This window comes from Temnothorax longispinosus, chromosome 12 (genome assembly GCF_030848805.1).
Source record: "Temnothorax longispinosus isolate EJ_2023e chromosome 12, Tlon_JGU_v1, whole genome shotgun sequence".
NCBI lineage: Eukaryota > Metazoa > Arthropoda > Insecta > Hymenoptera > Formicidae > Temnothorax > Temnothorax longispinosus.
This window is the reverse complement of record NC_092369.1, coordinates 9,935,608-9,959,919: the sequence shown is the minus strand read 5'-3', so window position 1 is coordinate 9,959,919 and position 24,312 is coordinate 9,935,608. Positions and strand designations below refer to the sequence as shown.

The window sequence follows — 24,312 nt, the reverse complement described above, 5'->3', positions numbered from 1 at the left end:
ACATGAAGTAACTGTGCGTTTAATTTAATCATTAAATTATTATTGAATCAATTTTTTTTAATTGAAAAATTTGTCATTAAATTGTGTTGATTGATGATTACATCTGCGAAGTAGTAATGAAAGTTTGACGTATGGTTTCTATAGATTTTTTCCTGCAGAATTCGAATCCGTCGAGAAAATGGGTTTAACACGTAACAATATCGTTTTATAATTATTTCAACCTAAAAAAAGCCAAAAAATGACCTTTTCGGCGCTTTTAGGTAATCTCCAAAACTTGTCGTGAACTCGTGATAGAGCAATTCGGGTAACGGCAATCTATCAGTATCTATCAGCAATTAATATGAAGGGACAATATATAGGTCGATACGATTCCATTGTATAACCAATGTTCATGATGTTATTTATAAGAATGACTATCTTTATAAGAAACATATAAGAATCTAAGGCTAAAAGATATCTATCGGTCTTGAAATAGCTTGTATATATATTTATATATAATAGCTTCGCATTTAATGAACATACATATCTGCGAAATTAGCGCTCCATTTTTAGAATTTTAATATAATTCTATAAAATTCTGACTCTCTTCCTCAAAAAGTTTTAAAACTCAATACACTTCAAGAACTGATATAGCGATTGATGAATTTGAAGAAAGTACGAATTTACAAACGCATTATATATATATGTCATAATAGAAACAATGCTTTAATTAAATTTAAAAACAGATAATTGCTTGCATAATTATTAATAATGGCCATTAATTATTATTGTATTAATACTAATTATTACTAACATCTGGCATCGCGTTTTCTTAACACGATTACAATGTCATTTTAAGCAATTGCGTTGAATACTCTAGGCACATTTGTCTTCGCGCAGCAGCGCAGATTAAAAGCGTGTCTACTTTACGGTTATCGAGATGAAAAACGAGTCGTCGGATTGCGTTTATTTCGTTTTCTCTATCGCGAGAACCTATTGCGCGCTAGTTACGCGGGGGGATGACGTTGCACGGGGGATGTTTCTGGCGAGCGTCCAACTCGGCCGTGTAACCGATCCCGAGATCAGGGCGGAGTTTTATGCAAAACCCTCACTTTCTCACACTTCCTCGTTCGAGAAGAGCTCGCACATTCATTGCTCGTGTGTCACTATAGAGCCACGGAAATACCGTTTGTCGGAAGCGCGACCTGCGCCGGGCCGGGGCCGGGAATCGCCCTGTGTATATGCTTTCGTATAGCATGCTGCAATTGCAGCTGTGTCCTCTTTTTCGAGGTATCTACAGCGGGGATCATGCTTGTATCCCTCTCTCACGAATTACGTTTCACGTCGATAAAAACGCGGTACAAGCCGCATCATTCGCGATGCCAACATTTTTCTGATCCGCGGGATGTTGCAGAACGTCCGACCTCATTTCTCACGTTGGATTTTTATTTGATGAATTTAGGATCGCTGCTTCCTCGGGGAAAATTCTGGGGGTCACCATCTGTTGCATTTTCTTTATATTGCTAAGTTCAAGATAAAAGAGTTCTTTATTTTATTTTGTATTTTACCTATTTGCGGCTTTTCTGACAATAGAACTTTTTATTAACATTTTTACATTTTGTCTAATCTGTTTAAACGTTTCGTTATTGATTTTGAAATAAAAGTTCATTATTGTCTCGAAGAACTGCAGCATCTACGTGTTAAATCTTGCGGTGTATCGGTCACAGCTTTTTTCGCAGTGTATAATCAATTTATTTCTAACGCGGAGAGATTCGATTTCGATGAAAAAATGTTCTATATAAAAAAAACTGATAACTCAGTATATATTTGGACGCGTGGCATACGTGAAGTCGATATCGGATTATGACGCGTTCTTCCTATCACCGTAGCGTAATAAAACGTAATGTTTCTTCTGTGACGTAGAGAGACGCAGGCATTTGTGCGACGAGAGACGCAGACTTGAAAAATTTGATTATTGAAAGTACGCGAGAAGCTTTTCCGTCTTCTTTTCGTCTCCGTTGAAAAGACGTGTAGATCGATAAATCACCGCGCTTTCCAGCTCCGACGATCGGCGAACGGTCTTTAATTCCACATATGGAGCATCGAGATTTACTTAGGGTCGCCTTGTGTGTGGCATTTTCTTTAGTCGGACAAATTTTGACACTTCGACCGTGAACATGCATCTTTGGACGCGCGTACCTTATATACAGACGATATTGCAAAATTATATTATCTATATTTGGTGTCTCTGTATAATATCCAGTAAAAAAATTAACGAAATAATGATCAACGTCAGTGGATAACTGACATTTCGAAAAACTATGTTGATTATTTCCTATTTCGTCACTTTGGTCGCTGTCGCATTCAATGTTTCAATATTTACCGAGATATTTTTACACAGAGAGTATTTTTGTGTATAAATCAAGCTCACGATTTTTGTGTATTTTTTAATTTTAATTAAACAGAAATATTAAACATTAGACGCCACTTTATTCGAAGCTTCTTAGCTTTTCATATTAGATACTTTTGAAATAAAATCTCGAAATAGAAATATAAAAGGATCTTTCCGAAGAAAAGTTCTGAAAAGAAAACATTTATCACACAAGAATTTCGCCATACGTAACACAATCCGGAAATGCAGAACGTTAAAAATTTACAAACGAAATACCTTCCGGGCGGAGCACGTGCCACTCTTGCTCGTCTCACTTTTACACGTGAATACTTTATAGGGCATAAAAAGCATCGCAGCAACCGTGGTTGGCTGCAAATTGTTAGAACTCCGTTCTGCGGATCAGGGGGATGGGCGGTCGGGCGGACCAAGAGGGGATTGCTGGAGAAAAAGGGCAGATTAGAAAGGACGAGAAAGCCTCGACGGAGGGAAAGTCGCTCACCGACTCGGGCACCGCGACACGAGGGGGAATGCGAAGGAGGTAGGAGAGAAGGGTGCTGGTGGAAGCAGTCAAGTAGGCTGACAGTGCGGTCGTGAGGGGATGGTGGCGTGGAAGGGTCGCGCGCTGCGACGCGACGCTGCACGAGAGGGCGGATTGCGATTGTGTCAGTCCACGTTCGAGCGGCCGCCGGTATGGGCGCGTGAACGGACCAGTTGATCGGGCACCGCGTTTCTTCTCAACCCTCTTCGCGGTTTTGCGACCGAAAACTTGACTAAACCGCGACTAATTGTAAGACGCGTCTAAGACGCGCGATCGTATAGGTGACCGAAAGAGAGAAAGTGCGTGCGTACCTATATGCGTGAAACTACGCGAAGAATTGACCCAGTGGGATGATCACTGGTGCATGCGTATCGTTAAAGACTCGGATGATTGGCTCGAAAGGATATTCTCGATATTCGATCAATATTTATTGTCGATGTGAAATTCGCACGGCGACGATCTTTTGATGCACGTATATATCGAGAGGAAACCGGTACCAGTATAACGTTGTCTCTAAGATAAATTCCTTATGTACAATACACTTCATATTTTCTCATATTGTCGATGATTATCTTCATATAACGTTGTCTCTAAGATAAATTCCTTATGTACAATACACTTCATATTTTCTCATATTGTGGAAACCGGTACTAGTACAATTTTGTATTTAGTTTTGAACGTGACCGGGTCCTGCGAAGAGATTGATTAGTAAAATTGTCGTTGATATACACGATAGATCTACGGCACATTGTTAATATTTATCACGTCGATATTTATCAGCGACATTTTTTCATTTAACATTTGAAAAGTATGTTAGCTTCCTAAATATGCATCGTTATTTTTCGTACTGATGATTTTTTGGTTTATTGGATGATTATTTGTCGTCATATGTTCAGTAATACGTTCGTCAACGTCGGGGTCCAATAAACACATTGCTCATTTGAAGATTTCTCAAGTAATAGTTTATAATAGTTGTAGTGATTAATCTGCTAGCATTTATATTCGTCTACCGTTAGACATGATTGGGATACGTCTTGGTAAGGAAATATCTAAAAACGTGCATCGCCTACAGAGATCTTATCACGATTTATTCTGGCTATGTCAAGGAATCACAGAAATTCGTTCACGTGTTCCGCGCGAGTCCGTCCAGCTCGGTACAGTCTGTACGCCGCATGATCGTCAATTTCCTATTTATTGAACTGAATTTAAGAATCTTTATGACTCACCCGCGAAACACGGGTTTTAAACTTTTAAACTTTTTTTGTTTTACAAAGCACCACGTTATTTTATTTCCTTTAAAAATTTAATTGATGAAGAGAGATATGACCGTATTTACATTTCTTTATCCGACCATACCTAGATTTGTTCTACTCCGAGCTTTTAATGAATGAGACTACATTCATCTGTTTCTTCTCAGGAAATGTCATTATTCGAATGAAATAATGTTTATCAAATTAGATTTTATTTAATTTATAACTCACAATTTTGTTGTATTAAAATTTAAAAAATTTTGCACTGGAGTACGTAAATGATCATATCCGCAAACAACGATAAGTCGTTATTGTGTTCTACTTAATTAATTATGTATATTTAATCAAAGTAAATAATATTCTTTTTTTATTTTATTTGTTATTTATACTTTTGTCTTTAATTGCGTGATTTACAATATGAAAGAAGCAATATTTTACGCCTTTTATTGAATAAAATTGAATATTTTATACATTTTCTATTGCAATTGTACGAAGAAACCTGATTATTCTGTCGGTATTTCCTGCACAATATAATTTGCAAGCTTGATTTTCTAAAAGTCTAAAATACGAAATTAGCGTCTGCATTGGGAGGTGAAAAAAATGCGAGGTATTTTTTTAAATCTTCCGGCGCCGGAGAAAATGAGATCACGGTAAATTTATTGCGACACGTTTTTAAGGTTTCTAACGATCAAGAAAATGCTTGTATACCATTCACGTGCTGAAAAGGAGAATTCTTATTACGATGACGATATTTCGACGTTATACCCTCCGCTCTTGATCGAAGATACACTAAGAAAAAAGTTTTTTGCATTTTAGTAAATATTAGTTTGCATACAACTGTGACTCCATTTACTAAAATGAAGAAAATTTTCTTCATTTTAGTAAATGGAGTTGTATGCAAACTAATATTTACTAAAATGCAGAAATTTTTTTTCTCAGTGTATATAAAAAATATTATCCGACATATAACAAATGGAGACATAACAAATACAAATGTGAACTGAATATAATAAAATATTTTTTTGAACATAGAGATAGCATGAATAAATCTGGAAAAGCTTTTAAAAATACATATAGAGCATCAATTTCAAGGTGTACAGTATCTGTTGAAAAAAAGGTCTTTTCATCGTTGTTATATATGAGATGATAAAAAAAAAATGATTGGTGCGTGCATTGTTAAACTTTCCTCTCCACCTTGTATTATAAAACGGAATTTCTTTCATCGAACTTTTCCTAGCAGGGTAGGTTGGCGGATAACTTTCACGTTTCCCTTACGCTCCTTCTCGGAGCACTCGGTGGGGAATTTGTCGAATTTGTTATACGCTCTTGCGCGCGAAGGAACTACGTGAAAGCCACCGACGGCGCTCCGAAGAGAGAAACTGCATTCTTCTCGGAATCATCTTTCGGGTTTCGACAAATAGATAGGGACCGCCAAATCCATGACTTTCTTGTATGGCAATAAGGCAAATGAAACTTTTCACTGCGACTCGCTGCCAGAAAGTAAAAAGCGCGACCATGTAGATTTTTCTTCGAGATTTAGCTTTTATAAGAACTCGGCAAGTGCCTTCATCTCCGGAAAAAGCTCCTCAGGAACTTGGTCAATTTCGCTTTGCTTGCCACGTTTTAAGATGTTTAGAGAATGGCATTTTCTCTGTTATCTTTGCGCAGGGAATAAAGTTTTAAGAGTGCATTGTTGTTGCAAATTTTTGAATGCATTATTTGCAAATTTTAAGAGTGATTGCGCATGTAAATGAATATAAGTATTCAGTTATCATATTTTTATATCGTTATGAAAATTTTTTATATTTCGATTCGCATAAGTATAATAATGAATATAAATGATACATAACTTATATAACAGGTAATCTTGTACGTGATACATAAAACTTGATTTTTAAGTCATAAATCTTATCTTATAAAATTATATTCTCTTTTTTGCAGACAGCTTGCGAAAAAAAATTATTTTGATTCTCAAAATCCACGCTGTTTTCCTTGCTCATGATGAACAAGTTTTTATCTTTCATAAAAACTCTGACAGCGATATCTTTATTATCGCAGAGCTTTTTTTGGATCATTTTACGATGCAGAACGTATACTTCGTTCCGATTTCTAACCACGGCTTGAATTTGTGACATGAACAATTTGTAGAACATGGGTATAGAACATTTTCATCCAGTATTGCATATGATTCCCAATTTTCCTAGAACATCTTCCCGTATAACGAAAATTTAACGTTAATATTATGTGCGGAGGTAAGGAGAAACTAGCTAGACAGACGTAAATATTTCGGTACCCTTAAGCTACAAGTACGCGAGGATAGTGTAACGAAAATAGTTGCCATGACAATTATTCATTGTAAGCATTGCGTATATTCCGTAAAATATATGTATAACAAAATGACGTGCTTGCTAATAAGAAGCAATTACAAATGCAGTTTGTTGAGAATGAATCTTACATTTTTACTCTAAAATGATCTCACGATGACTTTCACGATACGGTAACAAAGATAATACTATAGCGGAGACGTTCAAGAAGCAAGACCATTTCTTACAAAAATCGTGGAATATAGTGGAACATTTGGAAGAAAAAACAATTAGTGAAATCTGTGAAATAATAGCTCTTAACTTTTAGTTAACGAGGCGAGACGATAGAAATGATCCGCGTTGATTCCGCCTCGCTCTTCATCGATGACGATTGATCGATGGACGATCAATCGTTCTTGTTGGTGAAGTACGTATCTACGGCGAATACCAGAGCTGCCAAGATCGCGAAAGAACCGGCCGCTACCGTTTGATCGCTGTATTCCTGCAGATACGCGTGAATCAGGTTACTCGAGAAATTGTCCCAGTCGCGAATCAGAATCAGGCCGGCGGTGCAACACAGAATCGCTCCCATTGTCGAAAAAATGAGAGCCTGCAAAAAGAAGGAAATGAAAAATAGAAAGACGGAAATTTTTAATTTGTGTAATTAAATTTTCAGTGGAATTCCTTTTTTTTTTTTAAGAAACGCGAAAAATATATAGCAAAATAATAACGCACGTAACCCTTGTCCGATTTTTTGGTCGGTTTTTTAAACTCTCCGTGAAATACAATTGACAAAGAGAATTGACAAGTCAAAGAGAATTCTCTTCAAGTTTTCTCGTTTTAATACAAGAATAATTATTCTTTTTTTTCTTTTATAACACGATAGTTTTTATATTAGCAATTATAGAACGCATTTTTTGTGCTTCGCGCTAATTAATTACTTTTATTTGCGACAGGGTAGCGTTTCGTGTTTTAACTCACCGTTTTTTTAGGCAATCTTTCGCCCAAGAAGTGACTCATAATAAGAATCGCGTTTATAAGAATATAACCGCATACTGCCACATGAAATATTGCTATATGGTGTATATCAGTCGGCCGCATCTGATTCTGTTGAAATGGGCCCGCGACTAATCCCGCTGCAATGACGCAGAGAACCTGTAACGTTCAACTGTTATTTCTTTTTATAAAATAAGAGCTACACAGAAAAATTCAAAGCAAAGAATGAAGAAATTCAAAGAAAAAAATCGCTAAACACGCTATTAGCTTGTACTGCAACGTAAAAAAAGACTTTGTTCCGTTGATCTCAAAAGTGTTGGACCGTTCAAACAATATTTTGAAATATGAGAATTATTTATTATTAAATCAAACGTAATAATTATTGGAAGTCAACTATTTATTTCGTAGGTAAATGTACTAATGCCGGGATTCTTAAGACCTATATCTGGACATCACCTTTACCATTTTAGTTTTTAATTAAATATACGCGAATTAAAAAAAAATATTTTTATCTTTGATTCTTTGATTTTAATTCGCGTTACAACTCATATTTAAGGACTAAATAGATAAAAATGTCCAGACATAGGTACGTGTCCAGGCATTGGTACATTTACCTTAAAGATGCAACGGTAGTTGTAATTCTCTGAGAATTGTGTTGAAAAAATGTAAAAAAATATTCAATTTGCGCATCTAATGTATTACTATCTGATACATTTTTAGTGAGACACTGATAATTGAGATTATAACAACGAGCAGTTTTACCAGTTCGATAATTTTGCAAAAGAACGGCGCTTCCTTAAGATATCCCTTCAGTCTCGCGAATAGACTGGGTGCAGAGCTGGTCTCCTCAGCCATTTTCAAATCACACTTTGCACACTCTCTCAATTTAGACGCGCAAAGTTTATAATCACGGTGAGAAAAATATTCGTCGAGACATTCGAAGTGTGACGACGTTTGTTTCCAACTACGCTGAGAAACGCTCCACCCAGCTATTGACCTGTCAGTGGCTAGTGTGACACTGACTAACATTAAACCGACTATATAAGTCCCCACTTCCTCGCTAAATCCATTTAATGCGTCATGGCAATATGGTTCTTGGTACTCAACCTTGGCGGTGGATCTGAGAAGATTTGTACTCCATATCTCCGAAGATGGTTCTTAACCGCGGACACGAGTGTCTCACGTTAAAAACGATCTTCCCAATTCCCTACGCTCAATAACGGTTTTAAATAATACTAAGTACGTGGATAACAGTTTATTAATTTAACGAATATATAATAAACTTATGTTACGTAGCGAGTTATTTTGATTCGCGCGCCAATCAAATATTTATAGCAATTGTTACAATCTATTCTGATGAGCTCGAACAAGGATTCTCGTGAAATTTTACTATATATACGATATGGCATTAGGGATGTAAAGGAGAGCGATAAATCTGAAGATAGCCTAATCCGGCCGAGAATTACGATCTTTGTAGAAGTACCTGCCGTTGGAAATTCGGTTGGAGGAGCAAACTTTGTCGCGCGACGTTCTCTGCGCGACACCGAGTTTCACGGCGGTGGTGCAAAAGATAAAGGGTAATTATTGGCCAGAGTGGCGAATGGAGAAATGCGGCGAATAATTTTGCATCTCATTGCATCGCGCTCAAATTGTTGCAGGCGACTCCTCGTTAAATATTGAGTGCTATAGAGATATCGAATCGCTCTTTGAGATCATAGTGCTTGAATGCTGATGGAAGAAGAAAGAAAACTGTTTATTTATTGTCAATTCCAAGCTTTCCTCTTGAAATTTTATTTAGACTATATCATTCTGGAATTTAAAAATTCAAGTTGTTGACGTGTATTGTCTTATTTGATCGAAATTATTTTCAATCGAGATTGCACACACAGGAATTTCTTTATTTTACGCTTATTCATTTGCCATCCTTGCGAGAAAACGACATGATTTTCTGCGCAACAACAGAGAAAAAATAATTAAATTATCTCAAGGCTTCCAATTAACTTTATGGAAAAGTACGGGCCTGTAAACGTCGACTGATTCTAACAGAGAATAGTCGGCACTCGTTCTAGAACCATGGAAAATGCGTTCTTACGATTGTAAAAGCATATTATCCGTATCTCTTCCCGGATGGGAACCACGCACGAAAATACACCCGGCATGTACTTGCGCTATCCACCCACGTTCATCCCATTGCTACGCTCGGCCGCTCGCTTAATTCATCATAACTCCCTCCGAGTTGACTCTCTCGCCGCTGCCTCGCCCTCTTGTCCTTCCCCTCGTCAATTTTCTCCTTCTTTCCCACCGTTAACGAATTCCTTACTTGCTTCCATCGCTTGCCATCTCTCTCTTTCCCCGCTCTTCGGCTTCATTTTCGACATGTCTCGCGAGTTTCATTAGGTCGGCGCCGTCAAGAGACATCACTTCGCAGAAAATCCAATATGTCGAGCGAATTTTTATCGAAATCGCTTCGCAATGGGGAAGTCACTAAGAATTTTTTCTTTATTTTGATTGCGATAAACATCGGAAATATATCGGATTGTAAGCAAGAATGAAACAACTCACTGATACTAAATAATTTTAAATTGTTTTCGGTAATAGAAAATAAGTCTTACCCAAAATTATTATGGATAAAAAAAGTTTAGTATCAAAAACCTTTGATGTTTTTAATAATTAATTAAATTTATATTTTTGTATAGAATTGAGATAAAGAATTAAAAAAGATGACTCTTTTTTCTGTAAATCTCTATTAAATTCTCTATACAATTTGAATTTTTATCGCGTGGCTTCGTTACATGTAATTTTTACAAAGGCACTTGTGCGTCAAGAGCGCTACTGCAATTCACGTCAATAAAAATCGAACTTGTCGCCGCAATGTGTTACCTCCCCTTCATAAACTGTTTTAATTAAACATTTATGTAAGCTTTATTGTTATGCAACGCATGTCCGCGTTTTGTAGTTTAATAACGCTCGTGATAACGTCGGCGAATTTGACAATCGTCGACAGTGCCCATTAAACGAGCGCGAATCGTATTGCCCAGCGACGCGCTATATACGGTAAAGCCGATCTCTGAAAAGCGGGTGAAATCTCCCCGCCCGCTAATTAGAGCTTTCACTCCACTTACGGCCGGTCAACCTATATATTTCCGCGGCAGAATCGATGAGCGGCCGCAATTTTCTCTGTCAAATCTCTCGTTCCTTCGGAGCAGGTCGATAAGTCACACGTGACGCGGAATTTAATGCAGTGCGATCGTGACCTCAAACGTATATCGGGGTAAGAATCGGGATGTTCGAAAATATATTCCCGCGATGTGTGTAGAGCCGCATTGCGCCCGGAATATACTGCGTATTTACTAAGGAAAATAAGCACGACTTCTCCATCGCAGCTATAGTATTCTAAAGACATCCCACATTGTCAAGCGTTTCAAAATGTCAGTGTCACTCATGTGAAAAGCACGTACGTTGAAAAAAACTTGAATGTTTCATTATACGTATATTTTCAATAGCGGAAAGAGAGGAAGAGATATCAAAAGCGTATAATAGATACATATACTCGTTGTCAATCTTAATCTGCATTAACTCTAGAAGGAGAGAGTGAATGAATGAATATTTTTTTGAATGAAGAACACACGGGAGTAATTTTGACTTTAGCATTTTGTAAGAGTGTAGATACAATGGAAATAAAATTTAAACTGAATCTCTCGCGGATGAGATTCAACGAAGAGACAAACCATAATGCGACATACATATAATTTATATCCTTCGTGCTTATATGGCATAATAAAAAACCGGTTGCGCTGGTTTGACATCTGTGGCATAGCGACTACCTTGCGCTTGTCGCGAGATGTAAAGGGAGCATAAAGAGATTAGAAAAGTCCGCGGCAATTAACTTGTACAACATTTGAAAGACGAATATCATTCTTGTCATCCGGCTAATTAGCCATGTCAGCTCCGATTTCTAAGAAGAGCCGGTTTCGCTCAATGGCGTCTATACTGCTCCTGCTCATATTTTTGTTTTGTACGACCGATTTAATCGGATGCATCGGCGAACGCATATCCGATATCCTTATCCATTCGTGTTATCTTCGCTTTCATTCCGATCGAGCGCGATTCTATTTGCACGGCGATCTAGATCGTTGTCATTACGCTCGCGTTAACATAATGTGCGATTACGAGAGTGTGATTTATAGAATGGACTGTCAATGATATTTCCCTTTGTCGTCCACACGTTGATAAAACCGGCTGGCTGACGTTCCCGTTTCACTGTCGGTGATGCGGCGATTTGTATTTTCGCGATACACTGTGCTACGCTGCTACGCTCAATTACCCTTCATCTCCAATAGGATAATGTCAATAGGATAAAGTGTTTACTTTTACTCTTGCGTACGTGTATGTGTACACATATACCACCATTACGGTAGAGGAGATAATGGACGCGATAATCAATCCGATGTCGGAGATTAGCGCCGCAACATATAATTTTCTCCGGAGAAACTATAATAATATTTCAAAAGTTTATAATCGTCCCACTTATCGTACTTATTAATAATCTGTTTTAACGTAATGATACTCTAATATCAAAGGTTTATATTATACACACTGTAGTAGAACCGTGTTTGTTTTGTAGAAGCATATATGTTTATTTATTGAATGACGGCGTGTGTTTCACCGATGGACTTTGTTTTAGTAGTGAATAGTAAGGGTCAATTCAGACACAGCCGTGCCGTATCCGTACCGTATCACGGACAGAAACATTAGACAAGGATTCCGATTGTCTCCATCCTTGTCTAATGTGTCTCCATCCTTGTCTAATGTTAACGATACGGATACGGTACGGGTACGTACGGCACGGCTGTGTCTGAATCGACCCTAATACTACTTTTCAAAATTTATGCGAGTTTTATAAAGAAATCTGTAACTCTGATAACAAGTTAATTCATATAAAATTAACTAATGTATTTTTTAATAGTGGCGAAATATCAAAGATTTTAGGGAAAATTAAATATTTCTGTTGCATATGCTAGATGCTTAATTACGAAATTGATATTTCATTTGTATTATATTTGTGAAAGAGTTTCAGCATTTTTCATTTGAATACGTCATTATTATTTATTGTTAACTTCAGCTACATAGCCAAGAAGTGGATTTGAATACGTGATAGCACAAACTTATATAAGAGATTAAATTCTTGAAGAATGATTATAAATGCATATCTATAAATAATAATGAATAGTTATCAATCTATAATTATCAATCTACAAAATAATCAAAACGATATATTAAATAAAAGAAACGTGTATATTTTCTTTTTTTGCTATGTAGGGAAATTTATATTCTTACGCTCTTCTCTTCTCTCTCATTCTTTCTCACTCTCTCTTTACCAGATATCAGTTATCGATTGATCTGAACTGCAGATACAGCGTGCCATGCGTGGTGGATGCAGATGCAGTCGCGCATTCTGTCTCGACAGAGCAACGACTTAAATCTTAATCGCGCGTTTCTCGACGGCGAAATGTCTCGCGAAGAGCGTTTTACGTGCAAGTTTACGATGCCCGTGTAACCCAGGGAAGAACATGCCTTAATCTTCTGGATTCCATGGGTGATGTGCGTGGGTCCCTGATTTCATTATCCAATGTCGACACAAGTTTTCACTCTATCGACCTTGCTGACCACGCTGCAGGAACGTGTATAACGTGCCGACATCCATCAGGATTAAATCGCGCGATTGGCGCTATAAAATGAGTTTAATAGAATGACGATGCGACGTGTGCAGAGATTATCGAAAACTAAAATTAACATACGATTTAATGCATTATACAATAAATGCATAACGAGCACACGAGTAACAAAAGTCCAACTGAATTCCACGACGAGAATAAGCCGCGTCGCTTTACGCGGGGTTAATTAACGCTCTAATTACATCTGCAGTTAAACGTAACGCAATTAATATTCACATTTTGAACATTGTTACAAGTTTGTTTTCCGTTATATTTCATTTCATAATTTTTCGCGCAATATTGTGCCACTTTATTTATTATTGCGTACGAATTTTCAACGCGATTGAATTGCCTGTTCTCCGTTAACCATCAGCTAACAGCCGTTAAACGATTTGACTCTCTGATAGGAGCGATACTCGGAATTATTTCCATAATACGCAGCGTTCTCGGTTACATCGTCGTGCAAATTTCTGTCGCCGTTCAAATCCCGGCAAAACTCTGACTTTCATGTTGAGAATGGCCCGTGGCAAAACCGCATATACAACGCATCCGGAGGTGCATCCGATTTTTGAGATGCGCGTGGACAAAGTTATACATGTACGTATATATCACATCGAAACTTTCCGACGACAACGAGACGGAGATGGCCCCGATGGGTAAATGCGCATGTACATATGTTGTCGAATCAAAGAAACAAGTCACGAATGTGGAATTTCAAAAAGAGAATGCGCGTCAACGAGTATGTCGATATTATTATGGAAGACTTTCTCAAGTCTTGTATTCTTCTCCGTCTGGTATATTTTACACAATATGTACTCTCAGTGTCGTAAAGATATAAAAGTAACATAAAAACATAATGTTAGATATCGTGGAAGCGACGTATATGTTTCTTACCATATTATAGTATTAAATTTTTATATTATTATATATAGTTTATTATTTGAGCCAATTTTAATAACAGGAAGATGTTTTTAACCAAAGAAATGTATAATAAATGTAGCACACTTTTTGAAAAGCGTTTCAGTTATGTGTGAGATGTTCTTGCAGTATGAGCTTTCATTTTGCAATCACGGACCATTGAAATTGTATGTGATCGAGTAAGTGTCGGTTGATCAGTCAAATCTACTAGGCGCAAATACCCATATTTATTTTCCGTCGCGGCGTGACGTGATCGGTCATGTTTGCATCAAGCTGCACTTGCTGGTAGTTAGCGTCCTTCCACTCGCGGATTCCGATTCAAGTGGGTCATCGAGCAAACGAGAACGGTTTGCATAATAATAGAGTTGATTATTCTGACAATGTTAAGATTTCATTGCCATGAGATATCATTTGCCCGGCATGATTAATCATTAACGTTGAACGTATAAGCGTAAATTGGATAACTCTTGATTAAACAAGTTGAGTATTGGACGAAAATGTAGTTGACAGCTTATAAAATTAATATATTATGTTAAGCTAATGAAATTAATGTTTATATGGATATTTATATTAATATTTATAAATTAATATTTATATTAAGTTATATTAAACTAATATGAAGTTAATAATATGTTCGTATATTCAACACATGTACCGTAACTGTCAATTGCTACAATTGAATTGGTTAAACTGTTGTAATGCTAATGTTGATTAGTCAGTGTGCTACATATATTACGAAGATGCGTTAAAATAATTTCAGTTTAAACTAATTTATTTTCGAATCGCCAAAATATTGGTTTTTCTTTATGAAATGAAAAAATAACATCCGGTCCAATGTGGGAATATGAATATAGCCAATTAGGTATTTGATAAGTAAAATGTGATGAACGGCCTGATTCTCTGCAGCCTGGAAATAGCAGATTGTTATCAAAAAATTACGATTTATTCTCATTTATATTAAAATATATTACGAAAATAAGTACAGAGGGTATTTTTGTTTGAAAATTCGGTCTTTTTCTTCAGAAACGAAATCTAAAAGATAAATTATTCGTTTTATTAATTTTCTTGGATGCAGAGTGATCACTTTTTATACGCACATACCTTGGAACATCGATTTTGACAAGAGTTTGTTAGTAATTCTGAAATTATGACGATTTTTTTAGCTTATCGAATGTCTTTTTTTTTGTAAATATAACGTTCACTTTCTTATTAAATTTCGCGTCAGAATGCTCGTGCGAACATATCACGACATTATTTAATAACTTGGCGCGAAATAATAACGATCCGCGGAATGTGCAATAACGCCACCAGGATTTGTAACATCTCGCGATGTGTCGTGGCCCAATTTCGCCCCGAGGTCAAGCGTCGTGTCTCGATGAGGAAGAATTTCTGCAAGCATTTAAAGCACGTAGACGGTCGCTTGAAGACGGGACAAAAAATACGTTGCTTGTTTTACTTTTCTCACGAATATCACCTCAGAAATAATAGCACATTTTCTACTAACGGCAAACATGACGAACGAGCGAAAAACTAGTTGAAAACATTTCAAATATCTTGAGACTTTTGAAAGTGTTGAACCCCATTAAGAGATTTTTCCTTTCAGAAATTTGTTAAATACCTGTACATAAAAAATTATTTAATATAATATTGTCTGTACATAAAATGAAGATTGGATTGAAATAATAATGTAGCCTAACAGGGGGAAAAAATATTTTGGAACTATTCAATTTTTTGGTTAATAATATTTGAAACAAATCGAGATTTTCGTCGATATATGAAATGATTTCAAATGTCTCAAGTCCACCACCGCTTGTTGGTTCACACAGTGTGCATACTTCTGAAGCATCCTGTATAGAATGCTTATTTGCACTTGCGTATAACCAGGTTTTCCTCTAATACTACTGCTAAGTGCTTGTGTTATTTAATGAAACCCCACAGAGCTGTATTAGTTTTATTGAAGATCGGATGAAGCCATTCGTGCCGTTAAGAAGGATGTTTTGAGACATGCCGATCGAGATACAGTATTAACCGCGACGTCTAGTCGTATCCGTTGCAACCCGTCGAAGCTTATGATCTACGGTGCTGACGTTTATCATTCGAAGGAAAGCCGCTTAGCGCCAGATGTGCTGTCGATGCGTCCTTATATACAATAAATTACACGGCACGTGACTACATTTTCTTTGCGTGATGTTTTATGGCTCCTGCTGTCGAATCGCTGCCGAGAATTGTTATTGGACGATATTTCTTCGCTTTACTCCGTTAATCTCGCAATGAAGACATACTCGCGTAATACGTCGGTGTTAATTATTTATCGCTTAACGTGTGACGTGTCTTCTCCGTGGTAAACACTTTCAAAAGTTCGCCAATTATAGTTTACGCGTGTCGTACGATTTAACTATCCTCAATAATGCATCGCACGTGACGGAATAGCGATTACGTGTAAACATATCGGTTTCGCAACAAGTCACGTTTCCGTTCCGAGCATTCGTCGCATGCTTGCACATATATGCTGCACATGCATTTCAACGACTTCGTCGCGCCGTCTAATCGCGCAGGACAGATCGATCGATCTTACGGAGGTGACAAAGGCACGTGGAAGCCGATACCCACATAATTCGATAGCCGGACACGCCTTGGAAACGTGTGTCTAAAGTTTAGGCTCTTAAACCGTGAAGAATTCCGCGGCGACGATTGTCGAGTTTTCGCGTGGGTTGCGGCCGAATAAGAGAACAGGAAGAGAAAAGGCCGAGCGCTGGTCGCGTGAGAGACCGGGTTTCTTTTTCCTCTCCGCCTGTAAGAGCGAGATCCAGCACTAATCAGAATAGGTTTACGACAGGCACGTCTGTCGCGTGCGCGATCTATAAATCTATTTTATAACATAAAAGTAATCGTCCCCCCAACTGAAACCGCGCCGACGACGGCACGTGTTTAGAGCCGTATCGCGTATCTATTAGAATGTTTCTTTCATTTTTTATTTTTAAATAATGTGCCTACAAACGTAGGCGGTTGTTGCGACGTAGGCGCGGTTAAGAGCACGCGGAACGAAACGCCGCAGCGAAAATTCGTCCCTACGTCGACACTTTTCACGTCAACGACTGTGCCTGAACGCTATCAATTTGGATTTATCCGCGATCCGATCTCGTTATCGCGTGCGGGATATTTCTTTGGAAAGTATTCGCCGTACTGGACATAATAATAGGATAGAAAATCTAATGTCGATAATCATAGATAAATCCCTCCTTCTATTTACATACCTCCCGTACAGAAAGTTTCGAGATCATGATGCGCTCCGATTTCTATAACGCATTATGTTGCGTGTGGGCTGTGAATTTCCGTACCAGTTTTCGCTGGCGGTTGAAAAGGCCAAGACGCATTTCAGTTCGGCGAAACGGTCGATATACAATCGATTTCGAGTATGCGTTCCGTTATTGCGATATCTGTCGGTCGAGGAGAAATCGCGCGCTTTTGTCTAACGTCCTACAGCTACCAATTTGTCGCATTAATTTCCGTCACTGAACGTCAATTTGTATGGTCTGGTAAGCGCATATAAACGTGGAACAATTTCTTTGAGCGGACAAGATATTTATCACCGCTTAATTCTCGACGGGCTGGAGATAGGGCCACGATCAGTTCTCATCCTTCTCTCCGGCGCGGCGTCTGCCTTATTCATTATAATCATCGATCATACGACTTTCATTAATGAATAATAGCTATTAATGATTTATCGGTTGTTAGCTGGGTTTGACTAGTAGACAAAGAACTTCTAATCAAATTTACCTGTGAGGTTCTTACAGGTTTGGTGAATTAGTGAACGCGAGTACTCTTTTTCGGTATATGGTAATCTTAACATAGGTATATGTTAAGATAATGATTAGACAATAATATCGATATCGCAACCCTTCATTCCTAATTCTAATCGAAATATTAACGAATACTAATTAATTCTGCTGGCTAGAGTTTATTCTAAAACCTTATCGTTATTTTATTATATGTTGCCAGAGCAGAATCGATTGATTATGTAGGAAATACGATGTATTATCAAACATCATTACTTTATTGACAGGATAAGAGAAGAGATAAGAAAGAAAGAGATCTTTGGATGTTAATCTTTCAAAATTAAATTAATAAAACAAGAAGGACAATCAATGGCAGCGTTCAGCAGCACGTTTATTTTGGAACTGTTGGAAGTTTTCTAAGCTCAGATTGGATTATTCTTTTAGATCTAGAGGAATAGTCCACTTCCAACAGTTGCAAAATAAATGTTCTGCTGAACGTGGCTATTGTTTTAATATGTCATAAACATGTTTTTATTGCGCATGCAGCAAATGATTGATGTTCGAGGCTAAATTGTAGAAGAATAAAATACCTCCTCAAAGAATGATAGATGGAAAGGCGCAAATGACTTTTATCCGATTATGCGCTCCTTTATTGCAACGACCGCGGAACGAGGGTGTAACGTTAGAAAGGATCCATGGCCAAGAGCACTCTTTACATTTTTACGCGACTTACGAGAAAAGGCTACTTAGAAAGCCGTTAAGTCGATAGAATTTCCAAGCTACTTTCGTGCGTAGTCACTTCGTGATTTCGCTGTCACTCGAGATTTATCGATCGCCTAAGTACACGCAATGGAGGATGTGCGCGCTAATATGAACAGGAACATTATTTAGTGCCACCACAAAGAGCCATCGATATCCGATTGAGAAAGCGCGCTCCTCGAGAGCTCTCCGACTGCGTTCAATTACGCACAATCCAATTGTCCGATTACACGTATGTATATATGGGATACATAAATCTCGCGTCTGTTTACAGCGTGATGTATGCCATTTTTCGGAGAGAGACCATGGTCTTTGGGAAACTTGATGATTGTTGAAATACTCGATTATCATCCTAATCATACGTTTCCTTGTGATTTAATTAAATTTGTATCTTTGTTAAGTAATTAAAGTCTGTCTCGCTCTTAAATTTTCTATATTGTATAAATGATATATTTTAAATTTATGGAGTATATAACATTGTCGAATTTTAAGATAATGTTGGATTTTTCATGGAAAGATAAAATTTCTGTTTATTGCGTTTGCGATCGACTTTTACGATGAAATGTGAGGAAAGAGAGGAGCTAATGACTTTTCGATCGAACGTGCATCGCTTACTTAATTGTTGGCGTTAAATTGTACTGCGCTACTCACGCGTAAAGTGATTACTTATTAAAATTCTAATGACCAATGTGCAATTTGTGTTTCTGTTTAACGATTTGTGACGTAACTGTAAATAATCTCTTTATCTTTAATTCATTCTAATTTAATTTTTTGTAAAATTCTAAACTGTTTATTCAATAATTTGATATAAATATAAATAATTCGAGGTATATGACGAGATATACGACTTACAGCGCTGCAGTTTATATAACTGTCTAATTATGAACAATTTATTTTCAATTTGTTTTCTCTTTCGCTCTTCAAGTATTTAATCTTACCTCTTATATCTTACCTCCTAATATCTTGCACGTTCCGTATTTTCCTGTTTATCAAGTCGAATCTTTGACTTTAATGAGTTAATTTTTCCACGCTTATATATATCTCCACTAATCTCCAGCATTTATAATTCGCGTTAATTACGTTAGATGACAATTGAAGCTCCTAAGCTCCGTGTAATTGACTGTCACACTTGACGTTTCCCTCGCATAATTGATGGTATTATTCTGAAGGTAACGTGTACAGACTGTACAGTTCATAATAATGTTATACTTAATGATAACTTGTTTATAACGAGCAAGAGACATCTGGAGAGGAAAAACTGGCCCGGATTTTGTTTCAAGAGTCGTTCTACTTTTCTACGATTGACAGGTTTATGGGAATCCAGATTTATACGTATACCGCCTTCGTTTTCTAACGAATAAATTTCTCTGGTTAATTATTGCGTTTTCACCATTGACGGCTATCTATCGGTTTGCCGGTAAATCTACCGGTTTCGATTCTTCCCACGAGTGACATATAGACATAAAGTGTTAATAGCGTATACTTTTTTGTCTTATTGCGTTTATTAGCTGCTTTTGCGTTTATTATCGCGTGAGAAGTCGAGGAATACATTACATACATATTTGTAAGAATAATAATCTTAAACATTACAATTTATTTACGTTCCTATTTTGGTTTTTCCTATTTTCCATATTTTTCCACGTCATCTTTTACGATTGAATCAAATGGATTAACGATCGAATGAACATAATGCTTATATGTTTATTGGAATTTCTATTTTCAATTCTTTGTGCGCGTTAAGCGCTTTCATCTCACACACTTTAATACCTTTATCCGTGTGTTTCGCATCATAATAGTGCTGTATCATGTGCGCGCATAATCGAGTTATTGCGTAACAATGCGAATGGTGAATGACTTCTAAATCACGAAGCGTTATTAATAGCCCATTGAAGAAACGGGAAATGCGTCGTCAACGCATTTCGCCTGCCTACGTTAAATGATTGTAGCCTATGAATGAAACCTGCGTGCGAATGCCAGCGGCTTACGAACGTATGTCGCGTGCATCGATGCGAAAAATACTACGTTATGGGCGTTGACAGTAACATGCTAGTGCATTGCTAGACTCACTAGACTGCAGTAGATTATCGTCGTGTCCAGAATACGAAAGGCATAATTATTTCTTTCGTTAAATTAATATTGATATGAAACTCGGTTGTATCGTAGTTTTTCAATCATCTATAGCAACATCGGCCTATATAGCGAATGGTCGATAAATAATTTGTTGTTATTTTTCTGCGAACGAGCGATTATTTTAGTTCTTGACAAGAAATAGGGCCGATGTTTCAAGACTGGGTCAGTGTGATATATAGTCTTGTCTTTTTTGTGCATACTTTTTATTTTTTACCGCTGGCCAGTTAGTCTCTCTCATGTTGTTCATCGATTTTAGGTGCATTCGGGGATTCAGATGACTATATTTCATCGAAACCGATCGCCGTCATATCAGTTTAGCCGGATTCTCTCGATTGCATTCAAGATCGGTGTTCGCAAGCTGCAGTCTTGCGAACGGACAGCAGTCGGCAGGATTGCGGTTTCTCAACGGCAATCGTTCTCGCGCAAACCGACTCGTTCATTGATCGACGTTCGCCAGACCGTGAAACGATCTCGACGGAGCTTTTACCATTCGCGGTGACATCGGTCTTCGGTCTTCGTCTGAGGGTCCGTTCACAATGCGCCATTCGTTCCGATTAAATGCACACGCGATAAGCCGGTCGTTCGAAGCCAATTGTCGTAATCGAGATATAATCATCTTTTTTTTAACGGAAGCAGCGAGTGGAATTCGATTTTCCCATCGCACGGTGCGTATAAGCATAAGTAATGCACTCTCTGCAAATATCTGTGTTGCTCGTGTGTACGAGTTTAAATGCCGAATTTTGACATTCTCAATCTTTCATTTATTGTGACATAATATTGGTATTATGAAAACTTTGGCACGGAACAAAAACGTACTAATATTTGATACTCGTAATCATATATATCAAATATAAAATATTGGTATTTTAAAAGTTTTTTAGCATTGCGGTTTTATAACAATATATAAGGTGTGTGCGCGATACCGATATATAATTGTTAGCGGAATTATTTCGATATTTTGTTTTTCAGTAGATCGATTTCACGTTTTTAGGTAAATGAAAAAAGAAATGAAATGAATAATATATCTATCTATGAGATTATATTCCAGTCGGTTAGAATATATATATCAAGATATATGAATACTAAATTAATTTTCTAATTACAGAAATATGTATTAATTTTTTTTCATACACCAGTTTAAATACACTATTAATTTTTAAATACACTAGTTTTGTGAATCTTTAACAACAACTATCTTAATCGTAATTAGTCAAGCTCAATTTATATTAGATTAAGGAGATTTGTACTATAGAGTTTCCGGCACACGACGTGCGTTAGTACTTTCTATTTATGTAGTTGTAGGAGAATCATTAGCTGAGCCGGTAACGGCAACTCGTTAACACTTCCCGGTTTTACACGTCAAGTTCGACTCCCAAGTGTGACACCAGTAATTGCGGCCAAGATGCCAATACTTCATATATAAGAAGATTTATATTATTGCGATATGAAAAAAAAATTTGTTTGCAACTCCGTTTCGTGAGCGATAAATCTTTCAACGTCCAGTATAAATGATGAATCTTCGGATGAAGCTAACGTTATATTATGAAGGTAGTTTTCCAAAGATTATATTAGATTAAACAGGGATAAAGACTTGGAATCACAGTACTCGACTCTGATAGCGATCGAATTCCGACATGGTATAGCAGAGAGATGCGTTTGGTTCATGCGTATGGTGCCCTCGAACTAATTCCGAATATTGAATATGCATAGCAGCCCTAATAGCGCATTCTAAGCATACAGGCATCAATAATAAACGTCACGTGCCTCGTAACTCTTAATTGAACCCCGGGATAAATGACATGTTAACGCATAAAGCAATATTCTTGATAGAAACGAGAGTATGGTGTGTCAATCAAATGCCATTTCATCTAACTACTCGGTTGTATTATCACTTCTGTCCGCCGCATATTACTGCTGTTACTAGAGAGATCGCAAATGATTGACTGGCTTTGTTCGTATCATTATTTACTCCGAAATTATCGCGATAGAGAATTTATTCGAATTATGGAGTAGGTTCTCTTTTCGCTTGGCACGTAGTAATTGCGTTTGTACAATTTTGCGGTTTTATTTCTATTGATGTTTTTTAGACTTCAGTATTTAGAACGCGGAAAAAATTATCCCGTGATAAGAATTTGCATGCCGATAATAGAGGAACGATAAATAGCCGCATTTGTCACGATTCTAAGGTTTATTTTGATTTTCTAAAAGATATAACCCAGCTACTCTCCGATAGTTCCGACTCTTCAGCGATAGAAAACAACAAACATATTTGTGAAGTAACACGCTTGACGTGTGACATGTCCCCATCATAGAACTATCGATAAAATAATCGCGCTTATAAACTCACGCCAAAGTGTGAAATATGATAAATGAGTCGGAGAAAGGAATCGCGACGATTAGACAGACCGAAGCAACGGTGAAATAGTGATTGGTAAAGTGTGTGCACCTCAGTTTAAAATCATGGTCAAGAGCACCGTCAAGAACAGCAACGGCGGATGTACTCTGCATTGGACTGTTAATCCCGCCGGGCAACACAGACATCTTCTTCAGGCGGCCGCCTTTTACCTGGCTGTATTAGCGGTCTTTTGGTGCATTCCCGCATGCATCTATCATCGGTGAGAAAGCATTACCGAACAAGGACATTAACGAGAAACCAAAACGAGCATCTTTCATGACCCTGACACATATGTTTCTACGCTCGCTTCGCGAACGAGGATAAATTCTTTTACATTTGTTAGAAGGCAGTCATGGGATTAAGATTTTTACAAATCTATTCGTATTCGATTGAATGGGAATTTATGGACTTGGACGGTGGTATTTATGGACTTAAAAAAATTATTAGAAGCTAAATTAAAGTATTTTTTAGTTCTGGAAGATTGGCAGAAAAATTATGTATACAATGATTTGTATATATAAGTATATGATAAATCTCCTTTTAGTGCAGGGACCACTTTATTTATTTTTTTTAAACTCACATGTTTTATGTATTTCCGGGTGAGGTCCCTTTTAAAAATTTACGAAACGTGTTCATAGATGTATGTGTACGATGCATTCTAAAAACTGCTCTCGTTAGTATAAAATTGATTTTTGCGGTTGCACAGTTTTTATATTTACGGGTTATGCACACTATGTTTCTCAGTTACATGCTACAACTATATTGTTTCAATGTTTATTCAATTCTCATCATATGTGTCATATTTTCAATAAAAAATTCTATGCATCTGAAAATGACAGCGTTTGCTTCGTTTTGATATTCTGAAGTGCCACATCTGTTATTCGCTATTGTGCGTATCATAAACGTATAATACTGCATCGTCATCCCCGACATTCTTTGAGATGAGTTTTATAATATTTATTGTCGCTACGTAATTATATTCTTCAGCAATACTATGTAATAGATTGATATATTAATATTAATATTTTAATATCTCAGAAACAAAGAGACGTAACGTATGTCTTTGAAATTTAATTGCTATCTAATTAACATAGACATCTGTCAAAAAAATAAAGAATAATTTATTCTGAAAGATTTCATGGTGAATGAAACAAGATGAAAT

General features: G+C 37.1%; 2 protein-coding genes across 4 annotated transcripts in view; one reads left to right on the top strand and one right to left on the bottom strand.

Moving 5' to 3' along the window:
* Nucleotides 1-24,312, top strand: part of LOC139823017 (SUN domain-containing ossification factor) — a 38,882-nt gene that overhangs the window by 5,526 nt on the left and 9,044 nt on the right. The window contains exons 1-2 of one of the 3 annotated variants that reach the window (XM_071795282.1): nucleotides 2,938-3,402; nucleotides 22,989-23,370. The exons of 1 other annotated variant lie outside the window; for it this stretch is intronic. In XM_071795282.1, the coding sequence (XP_071651383.1) occupies nucleotides 23,216-23,370 (155 nt within the window). In that variant the 5' untranslated portion in view covers nucleotides 2,938-3,402; nucleotides 22,989-23,215. Of the gene's footprint in view, nucleotides 1-2,937; nucleotides 3,403-22,963; nucleotides 23,371-24,312 lie in introns of those variants that run through there. One more of the 3 variants, XM_071795281.1, reaches the window with a different exon arrangement.
* LOC139823027 (uncharacterized) lies at nucleotides 6,682-8,491 on the bottom strand. Its single transcript, XM_071795291.1, has 3 exons — nucleotides 8,221-8,491; nucleotides 7,444-7,617; nucleotides 6,682-7,072 (listed from the first exon to the last, which is right to left on the bottom strand). Exons 1-3 carry the CDS (start codon nucleotides 8,485-8,487, stop codon nucleotides 6,869-6,871), a joined length of 645 nt encoding a protein of 214 aa, XP_071651392.1. The 5' UTR covers nucleotides 8,488-8,491; the 3' UTR covers nucleotides 6,682-6,868.